General features: G+C 37.7%; 1 protein-coding gene across 1 annotated transcript in view; it reads left to right on the top strand.

Annotated features, from left to right (window-relative positions):
- LOC137259984 (CTD small phosphatase-like protein 3) overlaps window positions 1–20,599 on the top strand; it is a 40,768-nt gene extending 20,169 nt beyond the window's left edge. The window contains exons 2-12 of the mRNA XM_067797649.1: window positions 1,712–1,867; window positions 3,594–3,720; window positions 4,840–4,959; window positions 5,422–5,523; window positions 6,012–6,228; window positions 7,147–7,258; window positions 7,620–7,706; window positions 8,046–8,188; window positions 9,302–9,428; window positions 10,830–10,925; window positions 11,390–20,599. Coding sequence (XP_067653750.1) covers window positions 1,733–1,867; window positions 3,594–3,720; window positions 4,840–4,959; window positions 5,422–5,523; window positions 6,012–6,228; window positions 7,147–7,258; window positions 7,620–7,706; window positions 8,046–8,188; window positions 9,302–9,428; window positions 10,830–10,925; window positions 11,390–11,452 — 1,329 coding nt within the window. The 5' untranslated portion in view covers window positions 1,712–1,732 and the 3' untranslated portion in view covers window positions 11,453–20,599. The remainder of the gene's footprint in view (window positions 1–1,711; window positions 1,868–3,593; window positions 3,721–4,839; window positions 4,960–5,421; window positions 5,524–6,011; window positions 6,229–7,146; window positions 7,259–7,619; window positions 7,707–8,045; window positions 8,189–9,301; window positions 9,429–10,829; window positions 10,926–11,389) is intronic.
- Window positions 20,600–22,586: the final 1,987 nt, after the last annotated feature.

Here is a 22,586-nt window from a genome sequence, read left to right as displayed (position 1 = left end):
AAGTGTCAGATGCCGCAAATAACAACTTCACACAAAGACATTGTGAAATATTCATTCAAACACTGGGGCTGGCAGTTTGGTGATTTCTATCTGACCACTGGCGAATCTGCCAGATTTGTCAGGGGGTCAGACGATAGCCGTGAACACTGCTTGTATCACTATGAATACCCTCCTCCTCCTGACAGTTAGGTTACATTTTTTTCACACATAGGCATGCACACATGCACACCCCCCACGTACACACTAGGAAAACAGAAACATTTGAAATTCATTGATAAGTGTTGAATAAATTGCTTCTGGAAATCATCTTGATGAAAATACTTTCGAGTCAATTGGAAAATCCTGCAGAGCAATCAACCTGTTAAATGTAATGAGGTGTTTTATGAGTCATGTGACCCCTTCTCAACCAATGAAAGCACAGATATGATTTATGAATCTGGTAATACTGATTGTCTGTCGAAAGAAGTGTTAAGCCAAACACTCTCAATCTTTATAAGTTGCCAGGTTTCAAATGGATTCTAATACGTGGTTGATGAATACAAGACTTATGGAATGTGTTCAGTTCTTGGTTTGACGGTTGATGTGCTTCAGATGTCAGTGCAGTCCTTTGACATTCCTGATGAAGTGCTTGAATGTCAGTAAATCTACACATCATCTTGAAACTGAAGAAAATTGGAAAATATTTCTTGCAGCTTTTTTGTTTTCCCATGCATTTTTCTTCTTTCAGCTGAGAAACAGTTGAAAAGTAGAACAGCCCCTGACTTTTGTAAAGAAATCACTCTAATTAAGTCCTTCTTTTTTTTAATAATTTGTCATTTTAGTTTTATATCCTTCCTGAACAGTTTGAATTGGTCACTATATTGAACTGAAAACTTTGCCGCCAGTTGGTCGTATAATAGCCTGTTGATATTGACTTGTGTATTTGATGGTTCGAACCGTAAACCTTCATGAACTCTGTTTATTATGAGCTGTGACTCTGATCCAATATACATCAATTTTAGGAGTGTTTCCATTTGAATTTGGGTGTTGTCAAAATGAGATATAAAAACTGAAGTATATGCAAACTTACTAGTATCATCATCAGAATAGTCAGCACTCTAAAATCAACATAATGTTTAAATACTTTGAATACACAAAGCCTTGTAGAAAGTGGTCAAATATGACGTTTTATTTGGAATTATGTCTTCTCCGCAACGTACAGATTGAAGGGTCAAGTTTGATATCTGTCATGGGTACAATGTATAAAGTTCATTTGTTATGTCCTCTCTCATGATACTGGATATTTTTTGTTAAAAGCAAGGTGCAAATGAACTAATTCGCCTGCCTGTTTTATTTTCCTGCCAGTGATAAAGCCTCGTGGTTAAAGCTTTTGTACCTTATGGCGATGGTCCATGTTAGATTCCCCACATGGATACAAGCCCCTGGCCTTTGTGCCCATTTATGATATTGCTGGACTATTGTTACAGATGGCGTAAAACTTTACCTATCCAATTCGATAAAACTCAGAAACCATTTTGATAGGTCACATTAGGTGGTGTTGTAGTCAAGAGGTTTTAGCATTTGCTCCTTGGGAGACCTGGTGTGAGGTTGCTGGAATGTTGCTGGAATGTTGCTTAATGCTGTGTACAACTTGATTAATTCCGTCTGATAAAAAACTCATATGCTCCATTGAGACTGTCATTGACCTTGAACCTGTTCTGTTTTCTTCCAGATTTGTTTGTGATTGTTAAAGATGCAACTGCGGCAGAAGACAGGAGACACGCCCCCTAGTGGTGGGAAGCCAAGCCGCAGGAAGGGAGGCGACTCCTTGGCTTCACACTGTATCTCACGGAAACGCAACATGAAGTGTGAGCACAGTATAGCAGAGGTAAGGGGGCGTCTAATTGTGGTGTGTTCATTTATTACATCCTCTCATACAGGGGTTTGAAAATCCCATTGCCTGATGCTCGGGACAAGTCAGTTTCATTTCAGGCAATCAAATTATGGTATCTTACTTGTCCATGGGCTACTAGATAATTTCCGTTTGCGGTTTCACACTGCAAACTAACTTGGATTTCATTTCATATCTGCTCCAAATGTAGCTATAAACTTTCGCAATGACAGTGAGTTATTGTTCTTTGCTATTTATCACTTCTGGACAAGTAGTCAAGTAAACATCAACATCAAATACCATGTAGATATATTTTTTCAAAATTACATCATCATGATTATGTCATAAAAATAGGACAAGTGGAAAAGTATTAAGGACAAGTTACTTTCTTGAAGTCACTTCCCCTAAGGCAAATGGCTTTTAAAGAATATTTTGAACCCATGCTTATGTAAACTTTGATGGTCGTAAGAGGCGGCTTTATGGATCCTGTTTGGAGACAAGGTTGATTGTGTGTTGCTTTATCCTGAAGCATGGAATCAGTGTTCATAATGTCAATGACTGGTTTGGTCTAGACTAGTTCATTCTGTTATTACTGTATTATATTTGTGGTCCATTGAACTAAATTCTATTATTATAACTGAAGAAACTTTTTTCTGTAAAATATGCTCATTACAGAGATACATTCTTCTACTTGGACATGCATGACATGGTTTGGGATCTGGAAACATTTGTCAGGACTCTATTTAGTGCTTTGTTACTTGCACTCGTGCAACCCAATATTACAAAATGCAACCTGGTTATTAGTCAAACTTGCACCAGGTGCAAGTCATTTTAAAGTAAAATAAATCAACATCAAAATCTGACATTATATGCACAATTCAGCTCATTTTTCTTTTAAACTCTGAATAGCTATGGCACCAAAACATTGTTATTTATAAACATGCTTTGCCTTTGACAGCTCTTTTAAATAGGGAGCAGCAACGTCTCTGTGTTGCTTTGGTTTCATGGATTCTGCATCACTAATATGTATGAGGGCACTGAAACCTCTGACGTTTTAACACATTACATTTCAACTGGAATTTGACTGTTGCAGCAAGGTTTATATCTATGGTTGCACCTGGTGCAAGTAGGTTATCATCTCTTATATCAAAAATGGAAACCAAACAGCAAGAAGTTTCGGCTATGTGTTATATTTGTTTTGGGTTGTTTATTGCCACACTCAACAATATCCTAGTCAATCACGTCAGTTTGTAAATTTTATGCAGACATTACAATGATCGACGTCATGAGCAGCAGGCTAGGAAATCTGTTAAAGAATCTTCATTCAAGTTTGTTAGCCAGGTCAGCATATTCTGCAAGTAATCTCTAAGTTCTCAAGCATAGGTTGCTTAAGATCAGTTTTCAAGCATGGGTTGCTGAAGATCAATATTTCAACCATGGGTTGCTGAAGATCATTTCTCAAATATAGGTTGCTGAAGATCAGTTTTTAAGCATAGGTTGTTGACGATCATTTCTCAAGGATAGGTTGCTGAAGATCATTTCTCAAGCCTGGGTTGCTGGAGATCATTTCTCAAGCATTGTTTTGTTGAAGATCATTCTCAAGCATGGGTGGCAGAAAATCCATTCTAACACGATCTTCATGTCCTGTTTGGCAATGAAGGGGTTGGGATAAGAATCTAAACAATAATAAACTGTGGTCCAATTTTTCTTCTAATATTTCCAGGGAAGTCGTGATACTCCAGTGAAGAAGACGAAGGTTGAGAACGGCATCAGTGAAACAAACACAAATGGCGTAGACGCACTCATCACCTCGACACCACATCGCACAAAGTCAGGCTTGAGGAAGAAAGGTAATGATTGATGTACAAAAGATACAGCTTCCCTTGAAATTTGAGATTTTGGAAAAGTCTTTGAATATAGCTTTTGCCTTGAAAATACCTGGTACATGAAACTACTTGGACATACTTCAAAGACTTGAACACATTTCTGCTGATGTGGTCGGAAGCAGTACTAGCTCATAGAACCTATTTCCTTAAAGTCAATAAGTAACATATCTTACAAAGTTTGTACATGTAAATGTACAGTCTAGTCTTGTTAATTCGACATCATCCATTGCACTGCAAATAGTTGGATCAACAAGGATGCCGGACTAAATAAATGAGACTCACTTACATTTATTCAATTTGTTACCAACAAAATATAAAAATAAATAAAGCAGATTGTCAGATAAACGGGGTTCAGCCTGATAAGACTTAAGTATATTTTAAAAAATCTTGTTCCTGACATTGAGACATTTTCAGGTAACAGCCAATTCCAAAATTGTTGATAATCACTTTTCCCTCTTGATGTCTGTTTGAAGATGCACATTATGTTTTATTAAACAATGATCTTGTATATTCTTATATGGCTGATGTATGGGAGGGGCAGTGGGGTAGCCTAGAGGTTAAAGTGTTCGATGATCATGCCAATAACCCGCGTTTCATTCCCCACATAACTACAATTTGCAAAGCCCATGTCTGGTGTCCCCTGTTGTGATTTTGCTGGAACATTGCTAGAAGCGGCATAAAACCGTACTCACTTGCGCATTTTGGTTTGCATGTGGTAAGCATTGGAGCCCTGTGGTCTCCGATATGGCTCAAACTGTGACCTGGAAACCAGTGTTCACTCTAACGCAGAAACCTGCATTTCTCTGGCAAAAAAAATGTATGAAAACTTGCAGAAAATATAATGTGTTCGGGGTTTTTTTTATGCATATGTTGTGTAAGAAGTGGTGCATAGATTCTGATCTGCCTTATTTAAAAAAGTACCTTAAACAGCAACATATGAAAAATACAAACAAGAACTTTTGAAATGATTCAGGATTGTTACATATTTATAATTGTATTTCTGCGTGCACTCTTACAAAATCTGCGGTGAACACTGAGTTACAAACATTTGATCTGTTGTGACTGTTGTTTGTGTTGTTACAGCTGTTGTTCGAGACCAGGACAAGACTCACATCAAGGCCAAACCTGAAACGGGCAGTCCTCCTCGAACAACTCTCCTTGGAACAATCTTCTCCCCTCTGTATCCTAACTACAGTCAGGAAGGTTAGTATCTCAAAGGGTCGGTGGTTAAGTCTTATGTTTAAAGCGTTCGCTTGTCACACAGAGGACCTGGGTTCGATTTCCCACATGGAAGCAAAGTTGGAACCCCTCTCCTGATGTCCCCCCACCATGATATTTCAGAAATATTGCTAACACTGGTGTAGAACCAAAATCACACGGTCACTCCGTATCATGAACACGATTGCCTGCAAACTGATGGGATTTGTTTTGATGTTTTCATGTCTCTACCTTACCTATAACCTGCTTTCTCTTGTCAACATTTGATTGGTCAGTAGAGTAGTAATGCAAATCAAGGGCAGGTACTTTGAAATAGCAAAAAATACATTGCGTGAATCCAGGTTTCTTGTGGGTCCTTAAGTTATAGGTCATGTAACATGATGCTGTTGGTGTTGGTGTTGGTGTTGGTGTTGGTGTTGGTGTTAATGCTGATGCTGATGCTGACAGAGACGGACCTAACATCACCCAAGCAGGAACTGGAGGAGATTGCAAGGTCCCTCATCCTTGACCTGACATCCACGGAAGCCGAGTCGGATAGCGCTGCATCTAGTAAGTGTTGTCCTGCACCCTCACACATATCACCATCTGTAAAGCCATTAAGCAGAAATATGCTCCAAAGAAGCAAGCCAGGCTAATAGATGTACCAAGTATGAGATATACTAATGCTTAGTCTCTGAATACACAGAAGTCAAGAAACAAGTGTTTGCCCAAGGCATATCAATGTAGGAGTCATGAGAGCTGAGTCATGAGAGGGAGTCATGGACGTGTTTTTGGGAGTCAGCTACGGTTTAGAACTTTCATCAAGACATCAACTCTCAATGTTTAATAATAACAAAAAACCCAAGGTAAATCAGATCAGGTATTTAATCAGCAATGTGTAGTTAATGTGTGCGTCACATATGCAGGTTTTCTAGGGTATGACAAACATGGACCAAGTGAAAACATTTAAATTAAAAAGGAGTCAGATGGGAATCGAGACTTGCTTCATCTAGGGCATAAGACGTAAGTATGAGATGAAACTGCAACTTGTTGCGCAGGTAAGGAGAACGAAGACCCGGACCTCGACAATGGTGTGGAGTGTAAGGAGGCGTACACCGCTGAGAAGGTGATGGAGGAGAACAACAACGGCAGCTTGGTCACCTACAACCCTGCTGTCCCCCCAGAGTGCAACACTTACACCACCGCCCCTGCCCCCAACCCCGAGGAGAACCAGACTGAGGAGAACTATGAGTGGGAACAGGAACCATACGATCCGTGAGTTTGTCCCTCTGTCCGAGTTTGTTCCTCTGTCTCAGTGCATGAGAGAGTAGTTTTATGCCACACTCAGCAATAGTCCACTCGATTATTTACAGGTCGCCGCCATATAGTTGGGATATTGCTGAGTGGGGCATAACACTAAACTGACTCACTTCTTGAAGAAAAGTAGAATGCTGTAGTTGTGGCTGGTAAAGATGGGATTTCGTTAAAGGGAAGTAACCCTTTGACTTCTTTTGACATAATAAAATAATGTTGTAGGTTAAGTCCTGAGGCGTGTTCAACAGAACAAATACTTGCGAGTATTCACAAATATCCGCTGCTGAGTAAAAAGAAGTCTTGCGTATCTGCGAATACACCATTTGAGAGCAGTCACGCCAAGCGATTTAACTTAGCGTCCAGTGTTGCTGCTTGATATTTCAATTAATAGTGGCACCTCTGGAAAGACGTATTCATGCAGCCAGGAATATGACTAAGTGCCATAATGAAACACCAGTTATAATAAACATTTAAAATGCCACAATTCAGACATACATTGGCATTAGCCCATCTTCCAATAAGCATGTTATGAAAAAAGTGGAATATTTCTATTTGATACTTTTATTATAAGAACCTGTCTCCAAGCTCCATGTCACGAAAGTAACAATAAAATGTCTGCTATGAGTTCTCCCTGGGTTGTCCTGAGGAAAGCACAGGCGAAGACAGTAACCGTTCAACAAACGTGTGCATGCATGCATGTGCTCACACATGCTCGCTAAATGAATACGCATGCCTCTACTTGTGTGTTGTTGGTGAAGGTTAATTTTCAACCGGAGTTATCAAAGATAGAACAGTTCATTTGGCAACTTTGGATCTTGGATCATGATTTTAAAACCTAAATTTTTCAACCTTGACTCCTGACCTTTCTTTGTCTTCCAGATATATGATCATCCGCAGTTTGCCACCATTAACTGACGAGATGCGGGTGCGATCTCCAGCGTTACCTCTCAAAACCAGAAGCTCACCTGAGTTTTCTTTAGTGTTAGATCTGGTGAGTAACACCTCAGTATTTGTAACAGTATTTGGTAGTACACTTTGATATTATTGAATATCCACTGAAGAAAACTGAAATCAGTCAGTACAATAGTGTATTTCATATTTCAAGCCTGTTTAGGTTTACCCAGTCGACTTAAATCTGATGTTACAGCTTGTGAATGCCATGTCTGGTGTCCGTGACATTGCTGATCAATGCTGAGGGGGTGGTTGGGTGGCCCGGTGGTTAGTGTACACTTGGAATGGTAAAGGTCTGGGTTTCATCTCTCACATAGTACTGCAGTAATCCAGAAGTAATGTAAAATCACGCTCCTTACCTAATGCAGAAAATACCAGTTAACCATTGGCATCTGTTTCAGGACGAGACACTGGTTCATTGTAGTCTGACGGAGCTGGAGGATGCCGCTTTCTCCTTCCCGGTGTTGTTTCAAGATATCACATATCAGGTAAATATGTTTCAAGATATCACATGTCAGGTTAATACGTTTCAAGATATCACATGTCAGGTAAGTATGTTTCAAGACATCATATTTTAAGTAAGTATGATCCAAAATACCACATATCAGGTAAAAATGTTTAAAAAAAACCCATAAATCAGGATTCAAGATATCACACTTTAGGTAGATATGTTCCACTCAGACTGACTTATACTCCAGATTTCAACCTTTGAAGAAAACCGAAAATGATGATGATGGATTTTAAGGCCTATAATTATTCACAAGACACAGACCTTTATGATTTGTTTCCTTCATATTTTATGCTAAATACAATCATTTTTTCTTCAGGTGTATGTGAGAACCAGACCGTTTTTCCGTGAGTTCCTTGAGCGAGTGTCGCACCTATTTGAAGTCATTTTGTTCACTGCATCAAAGAAGGTGTATGCCGATAAACTCATGAATCTACTCGACCCTGATAAAAAGCTTATCAGGTAAATGTGTGTTGAAGGTTAACCATAGAAGACTTCAACAGACCCATGTGGGTCTTAGCGGTGATGGGAGCCAGTAGGGTTGCCAAGTGGTTAAAGCATCCTTCAATCACAAGCGTCTTCTCTGTGTCCATTACGTTTACATCAACTGACCAATCACAACTGTATTTGCTACTGCAGCCATAGTATCACCAGGACTCCGTCTTGTTGACTGCAACCTGTGAGGGTCCCGGGTTAGAATAGGCCTTCAGCAACACATGCTTGCCGTAGATGGCGACTATGCTTGTCGTAAGAGGCGACTAACGGGATCGGGTGGTCGCTGACTTGGTTGACACGTGTCATCAGTCCCCACTTGTGCAGATCAGTGTTCATGCTGTTGATGACTAGATTGTCTGGTCCAAACTTGATTATTTACAGACAGACGCCATATAGCTGGAATATTGCTGAATGCGGCATAAAACTAAACTCGCTCACTCTTGTTCACAGCAATACCCGCTAAAAAATATCTGGCCGGTTTTGAAATTCCTCTGAAAAAGGATTTGTGCCTTTTACAAATTACTTTTACTTTATTTTTTGAATTCAAGATTAAGATTTCAAAGAAAAAGGTTTAAAAATAAACATTGAGGAAATGAAAAATGTTGTATTGTGGCTGGCAATGATAGGATTCAGTTAAGAGGAGGTAACCCTTTGACTTCTTTAGCCATAATAAATAATGTTGCAGTTTAGTCCTGTTTGTGTCTTGTTGTGGTAGACTGATGGTTACCTGGAGTTATCAAAAGCACAGCAATTCAATTGGCTGATTTCGATCCTGGACCGTGATTTCAAAACCTTCATTCTCCCTGGTATTATATATGAAATGTAGAATTTCATTCCTGTCATTCCAAGAGTGTCTAAATGTTGCAGTTATGACAGCTGACAGCTCGGTATAATTTGTGCTCTTTCTGATTTTGGTCAAGTAATTTAGAAATATAGCTACCCAGAATGCTTTGTGTGGAGAACATGCTTGTAGACAATATCTTGCATGAAATGTAGATTTATTTGCATGAAAATCCAAAAGTTTTTGCATTAACACAAACACTTACTCCCTGATTTAACTTGCTTTTCTGTTTGTTACAGGCATCGGTTGTTCCGAGAACACTGTGTGTGTATCAATGGCTACTACATCAAAGACCTAACGATTCTTGGACGCGACTTGTCCAAGACGATCATCATTGACAACTCCCCACAAGCCTTTGGGTACCAGGTGAGAAACTCATTTAGGAGGTTGGATACAAAGTGTCAGATTGACAAGAATTTGCTAAATTTGGTATCATTTTGTAGAAAAAATGTATTCCGAGTAATATGTTAATAAAGTTCTCTAAAAATGGTATTATTCAATTATTTTCAAATTTCAAGGCAGTTTTGACACATTAACTTTTTTTAAAAAAAGGCCTGTTCAACAGGCTTAGACTGCACACTTATCATTTGTATGATCTTCAAATCTAAGAAACCCCTTGTGTGATTACTGGCTTTGGCGACATTCAGATTTGATCAATCCATTAAAAATTAGATGTCATATTCTGGTATAATATATTTCCACCCCGGAGAAACCCACAGTCATGTGAATTAATGTTTTGTGGTTCTTTGCCAATCAAATTTCTAGAATATTTTTTCATACAATTTACTTTCATCTGTGTTATGTTAGAACATGTCCAATTTTCAAAATGAAACTTGCACAGGTAATACTCCATTAAACATGAACGTTATTACCTAAGTGACGCCATTTTGCTTGGTCGTTAGCAAGGTTATCAATCTTCAAAATGGGATAAAATGATAGTTTGTTCATTTAACATGCCAGAATATAGATACATTATAAACTTCTCTGTCGTGTAAATCTGCCTGATGTATGCTTCTCTGTAGCAATATCATCCCTAGCCTCTAGGCTCGGGTAACACTGCTACAATTAAATACATACTGGCGTATCCCATTCTCGTGGTACTTACGGAAATCATCTGAAAAAATAATACAAACAGTTCTTTTCATATCAATGCTTGTTGTTTACAAACGAAGAGACTCCCCGTCTAATATCTGCATCAACCACCTGCTTGATCCATCAACGCATGGAAGGGAGACGACTCAAAATTTGTTATCCTTGTGTTGTGTGCACAATCTAGGGATGGTTATGAAAAGATTTGCCTTGCATTCCAATTAATAAATTTTGACAAAACGTTCAAATGTAGTCCCTGTGAATGATAAGAAGGGGAGTTTCACCACGATTTTACGAAGACAATATGTACAGGAAAAACAGTGAGATGCAAGATTTGAATGATTTGATTCACATAGGTTGGCTGAAGTGTATGATCCTATGCCCATGCTTGAAACAAGTCAAAATTAACATTTAAGTTTTCAACAAGGGGGCCCATGGGTTGATGGACAATTGATGTTTGTTTATGTTCTGTGACATTGTATCCTAATTGCACAGATCAGTGCTCAAGATCATTTGCAGATGATCATATGGTTGGAATAGTGCAGCATTAAACAACAAACAAACAACAAAATTATGCTTGCAGGCCCCTATGCTAGAAACAGTGTTTATCAATATGCCATAACACTTTACATTCATTTGGCTTGACATAGGTTTGAATCATCTCTTTTTCCTTTTCAGCTGGACAATGGTATTCCCATTGAAAGCTGGTTTGTGGACCAGCGTGATGACGAACTACTAAAACTGATCCCTTTTCTTGAGAGTTTAGTTGCCCTTGTAAGTTCAGACCATTTCATTTCTCTCTGTTGTATTTAGTGTCGGAAATTAGTTAAAATCTCATGATTTAAGTCATTGAAAATAATTGGTTAGCATAGTTTGTCAAAGTTTCCAGTCATATTTGTTTATGCACAAAAAATTTCGCATGATTTTTTTTTCTCATTTTTTCAAAATACATAAATAGCATTTGAAAATTTTATTTTCAATGGACAACCAGTATATTAAAAACATGAATTTAAGATAAATTCAGTCATAACATTGATCGAGTGTGTAATGTGTGTCAGACAAAACCAACCTTGTGATACATATTGTTAATGCAAAGAAGTGCTCCAAAATTGTATCCCGCAGTGAATATCTGAAATATTCCTGAAAGTGGTGTAAAGGTTCACTCACTCACTCACTCACTCACTCACTCACTCACTCACTCACTCACTCACTCACTTCTGTTTTTTCTTTTGTTTCAGAATGAAGATGTAAGACCTTACATACGTGAGCGGTTTCGGTTACACACTTTGTTGCCACCATAAACTGCCAGTGAACACAGGAGTTCTCTCCCTTTAAAAAAAATGGCACTTATACAGTTGTAGGATGTTTGGCTACAATCAATCGGGATGTCATTCTGTCGAGAGAATTTACAGTGTTCGGCATTTTTGTCTCTAAGTTTTACCTATAGTATTGTGTGGTTAAACCTAGTCAATAAATGGTCCCATATTCACAAACAATCTCAGCTTTATCTGAAGTCAGAACATATGTTATAGGACAATCTTACTGAAGTAAGATCTTAGTTCTCACTGCTAAACAAATATCAGAAGTCGTCCCATTGTTTTTGTCACATGACCATTGCACTTTAACTGACAAATCAGTGACCTTTTGCGTTGTTGAGAAAGGGGTAGTTTAAATGTATTTTCAGATCTCATAACATTGTTGAAAAGTTTTAGCGAAGAGTGTTGGTACAGACTTAATTATTGATTCTGTCTTTCTCTAGTGGGAACTGACATATGAAAGTGGGAAGTACTGCCTTCTATCTTAACATTGTTTTGTTTTGATTTGTTTTGTTTTTGAGTCAAGAATGGTTTTCAAAGTGTAATCTTTGAGGAATGTGGACTGTTTGAATCCTGTGCCACCAAGCTTGAGAATCTTGTTTCTGGTTGGCAAATGATTTCTCTTTGATCAAATCATGGGTCAGTGAGGTTGAGTGAAAGGTCGTTGCGACATGACCTCCATTGGCATGATGACCTTTGATCCTTGTTTATCAGTCATGAGAAGTGAGATCTGATTTTTAGCGACATTGAGTTAGGGATGAGAATGCTGGGACCCGTTCATTTGTAATCATATTTCCTCATAGTCTGCTTGGTTCAAAAGTGGACCGATGAATTGCATTCTAACCAGTGTAAGGTCTCTTTTATTCAACTTTAAATTAATTTAAACTTTTATTTCAGGGTAAATACAGGTATCAATCACACAATGCAATTACATGAACAGAAAATGGCAAGAAGACCAAAATTTGTAAAACATGTCGACTAATAAACATAAAATGGTCAATGAAACTCTAGAATCAAAACATCAGATCAGCTGTGTGAGGTTTTTGCAGATTTTACATCCAAGAATTAAGAAGGTGTTTAACAAAGTATCATTAAAATACTGACGTAGTTCATTGTTTGTTAGAAAGCATGAGTGCAGAGAAAGGGACAGCCAGAACGAGCAGCATGTGCATAAGTGCTGAACGTTATCTATTCATAAACCTGTGCTGTGCTGTGCTGTCGCCATCCTTTCTCACACACCTGGCCATCCCTTTCTCTGCACTCCCCCCTCGTAACAAAGGGTGAGCTGTGTCAATATTTTAATGACAGTTTGTTGAACAACTTTTATGTTAAACAACTTATTAATCGTTAGGGCTTAAATTCTGCAAAAATGTGGTATGATGTTTTGATTATGATCAGCGTTTCACTGAGCATTTTATGTGTTATATATTTTGAGTTCGATTGCAATTCATTGGTCCACATGTAAGTCAAATGGACTATAACCTCTGGTTAGAATTGTACTAGTTTTGAAAAACATTGAACAAATTTAAATGTTATGATGTAGCTAAGTTTAATTTAAAGAATGAAATCAAATTTTACTCTCATGAATTCAGATGTGACATATGTAGCGATTTTTTTAATTGAAAACTCTAGGATAAACCGAACTTGGGCCAAACCTGAGAATTTACAAAAGGACCAGTTTTATTGTATTCACCTATCATAGATGATATAATTATATGTTCAAGGGGAGATAACTCTCGTGAAGAATGCCATCCTGTGTTGATGAAGCCCTCTCCAAGTATAATCCAGTCAAACTTGACTTTCAAGAAAAAAAGGACAAAAAGAAACCTGTATTTGTTTGTAAATGTTTATTGTTAAGATTTTCCCTTCAACCTGTTTCTCATCAGTGATTTTATTGTAGTTATTTGTGAGATATTAATATATATTATATTTCTTGTACAAAACCACTGTGAGCCAACAGTGCGCACTTACTTAGATCCAAAAATATAGATCAATTTCTCTGTGCCGTCCAACTTCACTGAGTCAGTTTTCGAGTTCATTTCTTTAACATAAGGCTGAGAAATAATTGGAAAAGCTGCCAAAGCTACAGTTTATTTGTACACATGGGAAAGTGTCTGTTGTCATAAACTTCATATTTCTGAAACAATTTTGGATGATTCGAGAAAGGAATCAACTTTGAAATGATTTGATTAGACCTTGTCAGAGCTTATTCCAGCCCTGAACTTGGATAGGGTTTTTGTGAATTATACAAGAATATTTCTATAGATTTAGGACAAAGACATGAAAGGTATGTTCTACCGTCACTTGTTTTGCCAATGAAAGCTGCATTAATGTTATGTTGTTGACAGTAAACTGACAAAAAGTTGACAATTGTTAACAGTTGAGATTCTACATGTATTTGAAGTCCGCACAGAAGTCTGCGAATACCTGAAGCAAAGGGACTGACCATATTTTGAATTTTAAACAAGTTCTGTTTAAAGACTTTTTTGTTGAATTTTTGCAAAAATCGTCATGCATTGCTCATGGATGCAAATTTTGGTTGGTCACTTTTGGTCGGTTACTAGTAACAGCTTACTACAAGATAAGATAGTCTGTGCCTTACATACTATGTGAACGTATTCTAGTCAATATCTTTTGACGTTTAGAGTGCAGAAAATCACTTTTTGTGTACGTCTCTTATCGGAAACAGGCAATGTTAAGAATAGCTTTAGAGTATTTGTATGAAAACTATTTTTACCTAGACAGAACAATTTTATAAAGTCTTGAATATTCCGTATAACTCTTGTCTTGGAGGAAGTTTCTTTGACATATATTTTTAACCCATTTTGACACTGAAATGTCTATTTCTAAAATTAATTTTTTTTTTTAGACAACACATCTTGACCTGTTATCATCTACTTGGTGAAGAATATGATATGTTTAGAATTCATAACTTACCTTCTAATCTTTTATGGGCAGCGCAAATGTTAGTACTCAATCATTAAAGGTTTTGTCGTATAAAACCCAAACAGCTGTGTTTCAGTGTGTTTCATGTAAACAAGCAACTTTAGTGCTTTGTCAGTGAGTGGACAGTGCATTTTGTATGAATTTGGTTTCAAACCACTTATCGTTTTCATGGATGTGATGAAATTATTTATTCTCAGCAAATGAAATATTTCTCATGAAACCTTTCACATAGTGACATTTGTTCATACTTGTACAAATTTGAAGCATACACCACATCTTGCATTGCGTAATTTTCATGTTCCTGTTAGTTTTGCCAGAATTGTATATAGTTTTAGCATTTCAACATTTTATAGCTTCTTCTGTTTTATAATATTTTAGCTCTTTATTTGTTGATGATTATATGGATTTGTGTGTGAAGACTGCTGGCTTTAGTTAAATTCCAGCTTTTGTTGAGTGCTTACTACCAGATTTGATAGGGAAACACTATCTTCTTAATGTCAGGGGTTCAAAAATCCCATCACCCGATGCCCAGGACAAGTCAGTTTTCATTTCGGGCAATAAAATAATGGTATCCTACTTGTCCAAGGGTAACTAGAAAATTTTTCCAATTATGGTTTCAAACTTCAAAATAAACTGGAATTTCTATTCATATCTGTTCTGCATGTAGCCATTAAATTTTGCAAAATTGCTGTTTATCACTTTTTGATAAACAGTCCAGTAAACATCAACATCAACTATGTTGATTTATTTGTTCCATACCTATTACATCATCATGATTATGTCAAAAAATCAGGGCTTGTGGAGAATTAGTCAGGGCAAGTTATGTTCTTAAAGTCACTTGCCATTTGGCAAGTGGCTTTTGAAAAAAAAAAAATTGAACTCCTGAATGTCCAGCATTGGAAACCTTTGTAGTTCTTTGTCAAATCAGAATCAAATATGCATTGGTACATTTTGGCTGCCATTGAAGACTGAACTTTTCCAATATGCCTTTGAAATAGAAAACTTAAAAGGACACAGTTAAGTATGCTTTTATGTCAATGTTGCTTCAGTCAAAGTTGCTGTCATTTTATTGACGAAACGTTTTGTTTCATGAATAAGGGCAGATAACTCTGTTTAGTACCATTTCTTCCCTTGTTTTTAACAAAGAGTCTGGTTTTTACAGTGATGGACATTTCTTAAAAGAAGTGAAATTAAGACATTTTTAAAAGACGTATAATTAGGGCAAAGAGGTTATCAAGTTGTGACTTTTTTAATACTGTTTGTTTAGGTTTCTTTAATTAGAGAAATTTCATGAGAAAAGGAATAATTTTTGTTATGCTCAAGTAGTTTCCTTTTGACTTTTGTAAGGGGACCAGCCACTCAATAGTTGAAGAGCCCTGGGATTTCTGGGATCAGTTCTTCATTTTAAGTTAATCCTAATCAAATTATGGATCATGAATATTTTGGGGTCTTTATATTGTTGTGAAGGCTTAACTTTAAGGTTCATGAAACTATCCTCAATATCGTTAAGTATCTGCTTTGTTCAGAATGAAACGTTGCAGGAGCTAAGGGTTGTGAGAGAGTAGTCTCTTTGTTTTGTTGCTCAGCTTGTTGATAAACTGTCCTGTTTGTCTCTCTTGGTCAGTCCTAGGGGAGGTTTTCTCCAAACTCACTACATGCTCACATGGAAAACAATTGTCTTATGGTTTTCTCATTGACAAGGAATAGCCCAGTTCACAGAGTGACAACACAGGTAAGGGAGATAACTCTCATCAGAGTTACTTCCCTTTACCTGCTTGATTGGTTGGGGTTAAAAGATTATTTTTTAAAATAAGTATCACTTCTGAGATGCTTCATGTGAGAAATTTGGCTAATTTGCAAGAAAAGTATTTGTAGTTTTAAATCAACTATTTAACAACTTGCAAAAAGTAATCTTCAAGTATCCTGTAATAAATTTGTGAATCTAGTGTGCTGATAATTAATCTTCCTGATTGATTTAACACAAACGTTCGTTACTTCTTTTTTTTTCTGGGAAGTGAATGCTTGAGTAGAGTTCCCCTACCTGCACCAGATCCCAGATAATGGAATCAAAACCCAGATTAGCGTTGAGAAGGACACTAAGGAAGCCAGCAACGTCCTGTAAATTTAAATTGGCATCCCAGATTTACCTGACTCAAAAATGTGGTGGAGTAACCTAGTCACTTGTCAAAATATCCAGGTTCAATTCCAAATGAAACAAAAATGTGAAGCCCATTTCTTGTGTCCCCCTTCTGGAATATTGCTAAAGGCGACATGAAACTAAACTCACTCTTGTGCTCTTGGTTATTCTCAGTGACATGTCTATAGGCAGCACAGCAATAGATCTCCTTGTGTTAACTCAAATTCTCTAGTCCTTGATGACACAAAAATGTTTCCATGTCTTATGATACAAAGCCATGTAGTTTGTAAATTTATGTCATTTTTTTAAAAAAAATATATACCTCGTTCGGCTTTCCTTTCACTAGGAACAAGTGCAATTTCTATCAGCCATTTATAAGAACCAGTAATTGTATATGTCATTGGAAGAAAAATTTATTATTTTCATTTTTTTGTCCATGGACTTCATTGGAGTAAATGCTTATTAGGTTTTAGTCAAAGAAGTGTGTGTGAATATTTGAAAGTGATTTTGGTTGTGCTCAATGAATTTGACCGTTACAGTAAACATCAGTTTAAACATGAAGTTAAGCATATTTGGTGCAATAATAATTTTCTATAGATGAAAGATGAGAAGAATAGGTCTAGATTTTCTGTGTGTTTATTTTTGTTTGTTTTTTCTCTCTCCCCCCACCCCCCATGTTATTATTTCCTTTTCATATTTAGATTCTATGCAAGGAAATCATGAGTACTTTAACCTTTTGAGAAAACTGACGAGGATCAACGTAAGTTTGTGTGAATATCTTACCCATATACGCAATTTTATTGTTATGTATTTTACAGTTCCGTGTCGCTGTCATGAAAGAAACATGAATTTAATATCATGTTCATATGAATTTGTGTATAGTTGCTGATTTTCGTTTTTTCTGCTATTTTACCTATGTTGTAATTTTCCCATTATAGAGACTGTAGAATATCCACCATAACACATATTGTACAGTCGCACAACACCAGAGTGTTCTACATAGCTGGAAACTATTTTTTACAGCATCGTCATGGAAACGGACTGACGATCGTATCTTGTAATGTTCACAGAGAAAGTTTCAGTGGCATATGAAATATGCATCCTAATTGTATGTGCATTTATTCATTCAATGGACAGTTGTGAGTTCTGTTTTAGGTATTTTGGAAGTAATATTTTGCAAACGTTTTAGAATAAGTGACAGATAACCGTTTTTGTGGGATAGTGGTTTGGGTTTTTTTTTTTCATAACGATGCCAATGTATGGGCAGGTTACTCTGGTAAATCTATCTCTGAAGATAAAGAGTTTTACAATTTTATTGCTTCCTGTGTATTTTATACAAAGGATATTTATCTTCATGTCTTCAATAACATATGGCCTTTTGGCCGAAGAATGCTTCTTTGGCAAGTTGTGAAATGTATTTTTCAAAAGATTTCATCATAAAGGGGATGCATCTTTGTACAGTTAAAAACTTGTGTGTCAAATTTCTTGCAAGTAAGATCTAATTAGAGCATTTAGTTCAACTTATTTCAAAATATGCTTTAAGCTAAAAATAACAGTGTGAACAGTCTCTAGGAAATTACTATTTCAATCACAATGATATCCCCATGTATCTATGGTCTGGAGAGGTAGGGTAGCCTACTGGTGAAAATGTTCACTTTGTCATTTTGAAGACCTGTGTTTGATTATCCCATGTGGGTACAATGTGTGAAGCTCATTCTAGGTATCCCCTTGTGTGATGTTTTTAGAATATTGTAAAAGTGTGAAAAAACTAAACTCAATCAAAGTGAGATGATCTTTTTTCTGTCTGGAATTCGTGAGCAGTATGTGACAGGCTTTCCCTTCAGTGCATACATAGTGAGGTCCTAGAACACGGTCTTTAGGGGATACGGGGGCTAGGTGTTTTGCTGAAACCAGGGGGCCATTTGGCCCAGTTTTATGAAATGCTGGATGCATCCCTGCCTAATCACTTAGTTCCTACACCACAAATCCTGGAATAAGTGTTTTTCTTTTTGACCCAAATATTTAGATTTTATTTTCATTGTACTATGAAACCTGACCTGACCTTCCATGAGTATTCGTTCATTAGCTGATTTTAGCATGAATGTCTCACTGGGCAAGTGCTGACAATGATGATTGTTAGATGAGTAAGGTCATCTTGGGGAAGGCATTCTGTTGAAGATGTACACGAGCTATGTACATGTATGTCGTTACTACTCAAGTATACTTGTTATATTGTCTCTGGTGTGTGAAGTCGGGACGTACTTAAGCCATACGCTGTACCAAACTGTACAGCATACTTGTAATGGGATACAACGGATACCAAGGCAGACTGCAATACACCAAGTCGGACATGTTCAGCTTCGTCACAATTCAACACTTTGTGATAATTTACTTCACTTAATGATAAGGAGATACCTGTCATGAATATGAACATTTCTTGCTTGAGAAGCAGTTGACAAACCATACTGGACAATCAACAATGTTTCTTTTACAGTCTATTTTATGAAGCACAGATGACAGACAGTTAGGGCCAAGATACAGCCTATTCAAAACCACAAAGGATCTGCTTGTATGAGAAACCTGCCATTCTAAAGGGAAACACTATCTATGGATTGATATCTTTATTGCAATTGATGTGACCTTTGCTAATGGTATTATGATCTGCACGGATATGTTGCACCTATTTCAATAAAGAGCTTGTCTATCCTTAAACAGTATTCCTCTTCATGATACAAGCTTCTACATGACATTGTTGATGACAGGGCATCACAAACAAAAACTTAGAAGTGACATTCAGTACTAAAATGGATCTGGTTACAGAAGGCCAACATTCAAAACAATCCTTGTATGGACCAAACTGATGACTGATACTCAATTTGATTGCTCTCAATTTGTGAAGGGACATGTGTCCAAATATTTGCTCCAGTTCTTATCCTTTTGGTTATGAAAGCCTAATGCTCCCTCTTTTGAAGCATTTTTTTAAGTGAAGGTTTTCATTGCATTGGGTACTCTGTTGCTTGAAAAACTTCAAATTGTTGCAAGTATTTACTCGGAACAAGCATTTTCTAATTACTTTGAGTATTTTGGCATTGTCAGCTTAGTGTCAACACCATGAAATTTCAAGTATTTACTCATTGCAGCAGTGAGAAACTTGAAGCTATGAGAAACTCATCGAAATGAGAACCTGCACAGATAAAATGTTATATGTTTAAAAAAATAGCTGCATTTTGGTGTCATATTGAGAAGCATTAACCAAATTGTCCATTGTACTGTCTGGAAGCTGATCGAGAGACTGGAGAATGTTTGGCTGGAAATAACATGAAGTAAGTATCATCAGCTGGTTGACAGAAACTCCGTTCAGTCTCTCCATCCATAACAGGATGCTGACAGAATCAGGTCTGTGAGTGTTCCTGCAATACCATCTTTCTCTGTTCATAAAACTGCTCAAATTGCTTTAACCTGTTTCAGTGGCAGGTTTGTCAAACAGGTGTTCATTTTCTTTTGTTAAGTGGTAATGCTGATTTTTTTCAATAAACTATTTTAAAAATATTATCATGAACTTTCTCAAGGGGGCTCAGTTAAAGAAATTGATGTTCCAAGGTCTTGTTAATGAAATTCTTATTAAATCTTGTCATGAGGATTGGCAGTAAATTATTGTGTGGTGAGTTGGTCATTTCTTTTTCAGATCCGTGATTTCAAGGAATTGGGATATTGTTTTGTTGAGAATATTTGGTGTTGCTGTCTGAACTATTCTATGCCAGGGACAGATCCAGAGGGGTGATGTGCATACACCCTTATCCCCCTAAAAAAAAATCCCAGAGGAGCATTTCCCCTAACCTTTAGACTTCATGATTTCGTGCAACCCCCTTCTCCAAAATCCTGGATCCGTTCCTGCATGCAGTGCATTGTAGTTCTACAAACATTTGTTTTTGCCTATATACACTTGTTAGAATTGTTAGCCTAGTGACTTCACACACCACAGAAATAGAATCATTTGTACATGTCCGATGTTTGTGAAATATTTTAGAATAAATAGCTTTTTATTTTGACCCTTTGTTGTGTTGACTGATGAATAACCAATCTCAGGATGTTTCTATTCAAGATGTGATGTTATTCACAGCCGTGGAACGGTGTGGCTGGAACATACAAGATGACTTTTCCTATTGATGAATGCCTAATCCTCAGGATTTTTCTATGCAAGGATGATGATGTCAAGATGTTATTCACAGCTGCGGAACAGTCAACTGGAACATACAAGATGGCGTTACCTATTGCAGTCCAATGGTAACAGGGATGGTCCTGTTCGATGCCTTGTGGATTGTTTGTCTTGAATCCTTAATGACTGAACTTGAAGCTTACTTTACCGGCCACAAGGTTGCCTTGTTAACAGGACTGTTGCTCGCTTAGTACTAAATCATAAATCTCTCCTAAAGACTTTGGCGGTCACTTTAGCAAGTCTGGATTAGACAATCCATGTATCACCAAGTAACTTACCGGCAAAAGAAACGTTGTTTGCGGCAACGACGTTCACAACAATACGAGCTGTGTGAGGCCTGGCGTTGTGCTGGTACAGAACACCCCGGGGCTGTTGCTGAATGTAGGGTAGTACCACAGGACGAAGGATGTCATCCCGGTAACGTTGTGCATTGAGATTATCATTAATGACGACTAGTGGCGTTGTCTGGTCACCACAAATTGCACCCCACACCATGACTCCCCCCTATACCGTACGGAACGACTTCTGCGCAGCAAGCAGTTGTACGTTCACCTCTGCGACGGTAAACACGTTGTCTGCCATCAACAGTAAACAAACAGAACCTGCTTTGATCACAAAAAATCACGAGTTGCCAATCCCGACGTTGCCAACGTCGCCCATCGTAGTCACTTGCGGCGATGTTCGGGGGTCAACATCTGTCCAGTGAAAGGTCGATAAACCGTGATACCCGCTGCCCGAAGTCTCCTGGTCACCGTAGTTGTGCTGAAACGCCGACCTTAAGCATGCGCCGCCGATGACGTCACCGTTAGGAAGCGGTTGCGGAGGTGCAACGTACGCAGGTGACGGTCCTCCTGTGGCGTGGTGACCCGTGGTCTTTCTGTTCTGGGCCTGTCCAGTGTCCCTCCAGTCTGCCTGTATCTTTGCACCAAGTCACCAATGGCAACACGGGAATAACCAAAGGTTCTTGCAACGTGGGCAGGCGTTGTCCCGATCTGAATCATTCCGATTGATCACTTGCGTTGTTCTGCTGTTAGTCTTGCCATTTCCAAGGTGTTCTTTTCCCACTGTGAATGTCTAAGATCGGTGCTTAGATCGGATCGGATTTTTATACCCATGTGGCATGTGCTGTTCCGCCTGCAGTGGGGTCACGTGATTTCCAGTGTTTCTCAATTCCAGCAAGACGCGTGCCTATTCCTGGTTCGACGTTTTACGTGAGCAGAGTTTGCGTTTGGGCTATGTGTTTAACACTATTTGGGTTTCAACCTATCTTGCTCATTCTTCGTAATATTATTTTTAAATGTGCACAGTTTCTTTTGTGGTTCAGTTTAGTAAACACTGCATCCACCCAGTAGTTAGGACCGACAAAGAAGGTTTGTTTTAATAGCTGAGTCTGTTATTATTTGTATAAAAATTATTAAATCTTGAACTTAAATACTGAACAGCAAAAAAAACCCCAAAAACCCAAAACAATAAAATAATATCCTCCCAAACCGTCACCCCTTTTTGAAATTGGTAATCAGTTTCAAACACGTGAAAATAACATAATTGTAGGAAATATTTCAAAACTGGTATGTGTGATCATCAATTCTTAAAGACGAATTTTCAGGCAATAAGAAGTCAAAATGATGACAGCACAATAGTGCGATCAGAAAGTCAATAACGTGAATGGCCTCCTTGAGCGTTGAAAACAGTACATGGAATGGATGAGACGGTTCATGGAGGCCCAGCCTTGGCGATATGCCTTAGAGAGTTCAGCGGTAGTTGAAACGATTTTGCAGGTGATGATGGACAATCTGCAGATTTTGCCTCAACGTTGTCAG

The sequence above is a fragment of the Haliotis asinina genome, chromosome 13 (assembly GCF_037392515.1).
Source record: "Haliotis asinina isolate JCU_RB_2024 chromosome 13, JCU_Hal_asi_v2, whole genome shotgun sequence".
NCBI classification, from domain to species: Eukaryota; Metazoa; Mollusca; class Gastropoda; order Lepetellida; family Haliotidae; genus Haliotis; species Haliotis asinina.
This window is presented reverse-complemented; position numbering and strand designations above follow the sequence as displayed.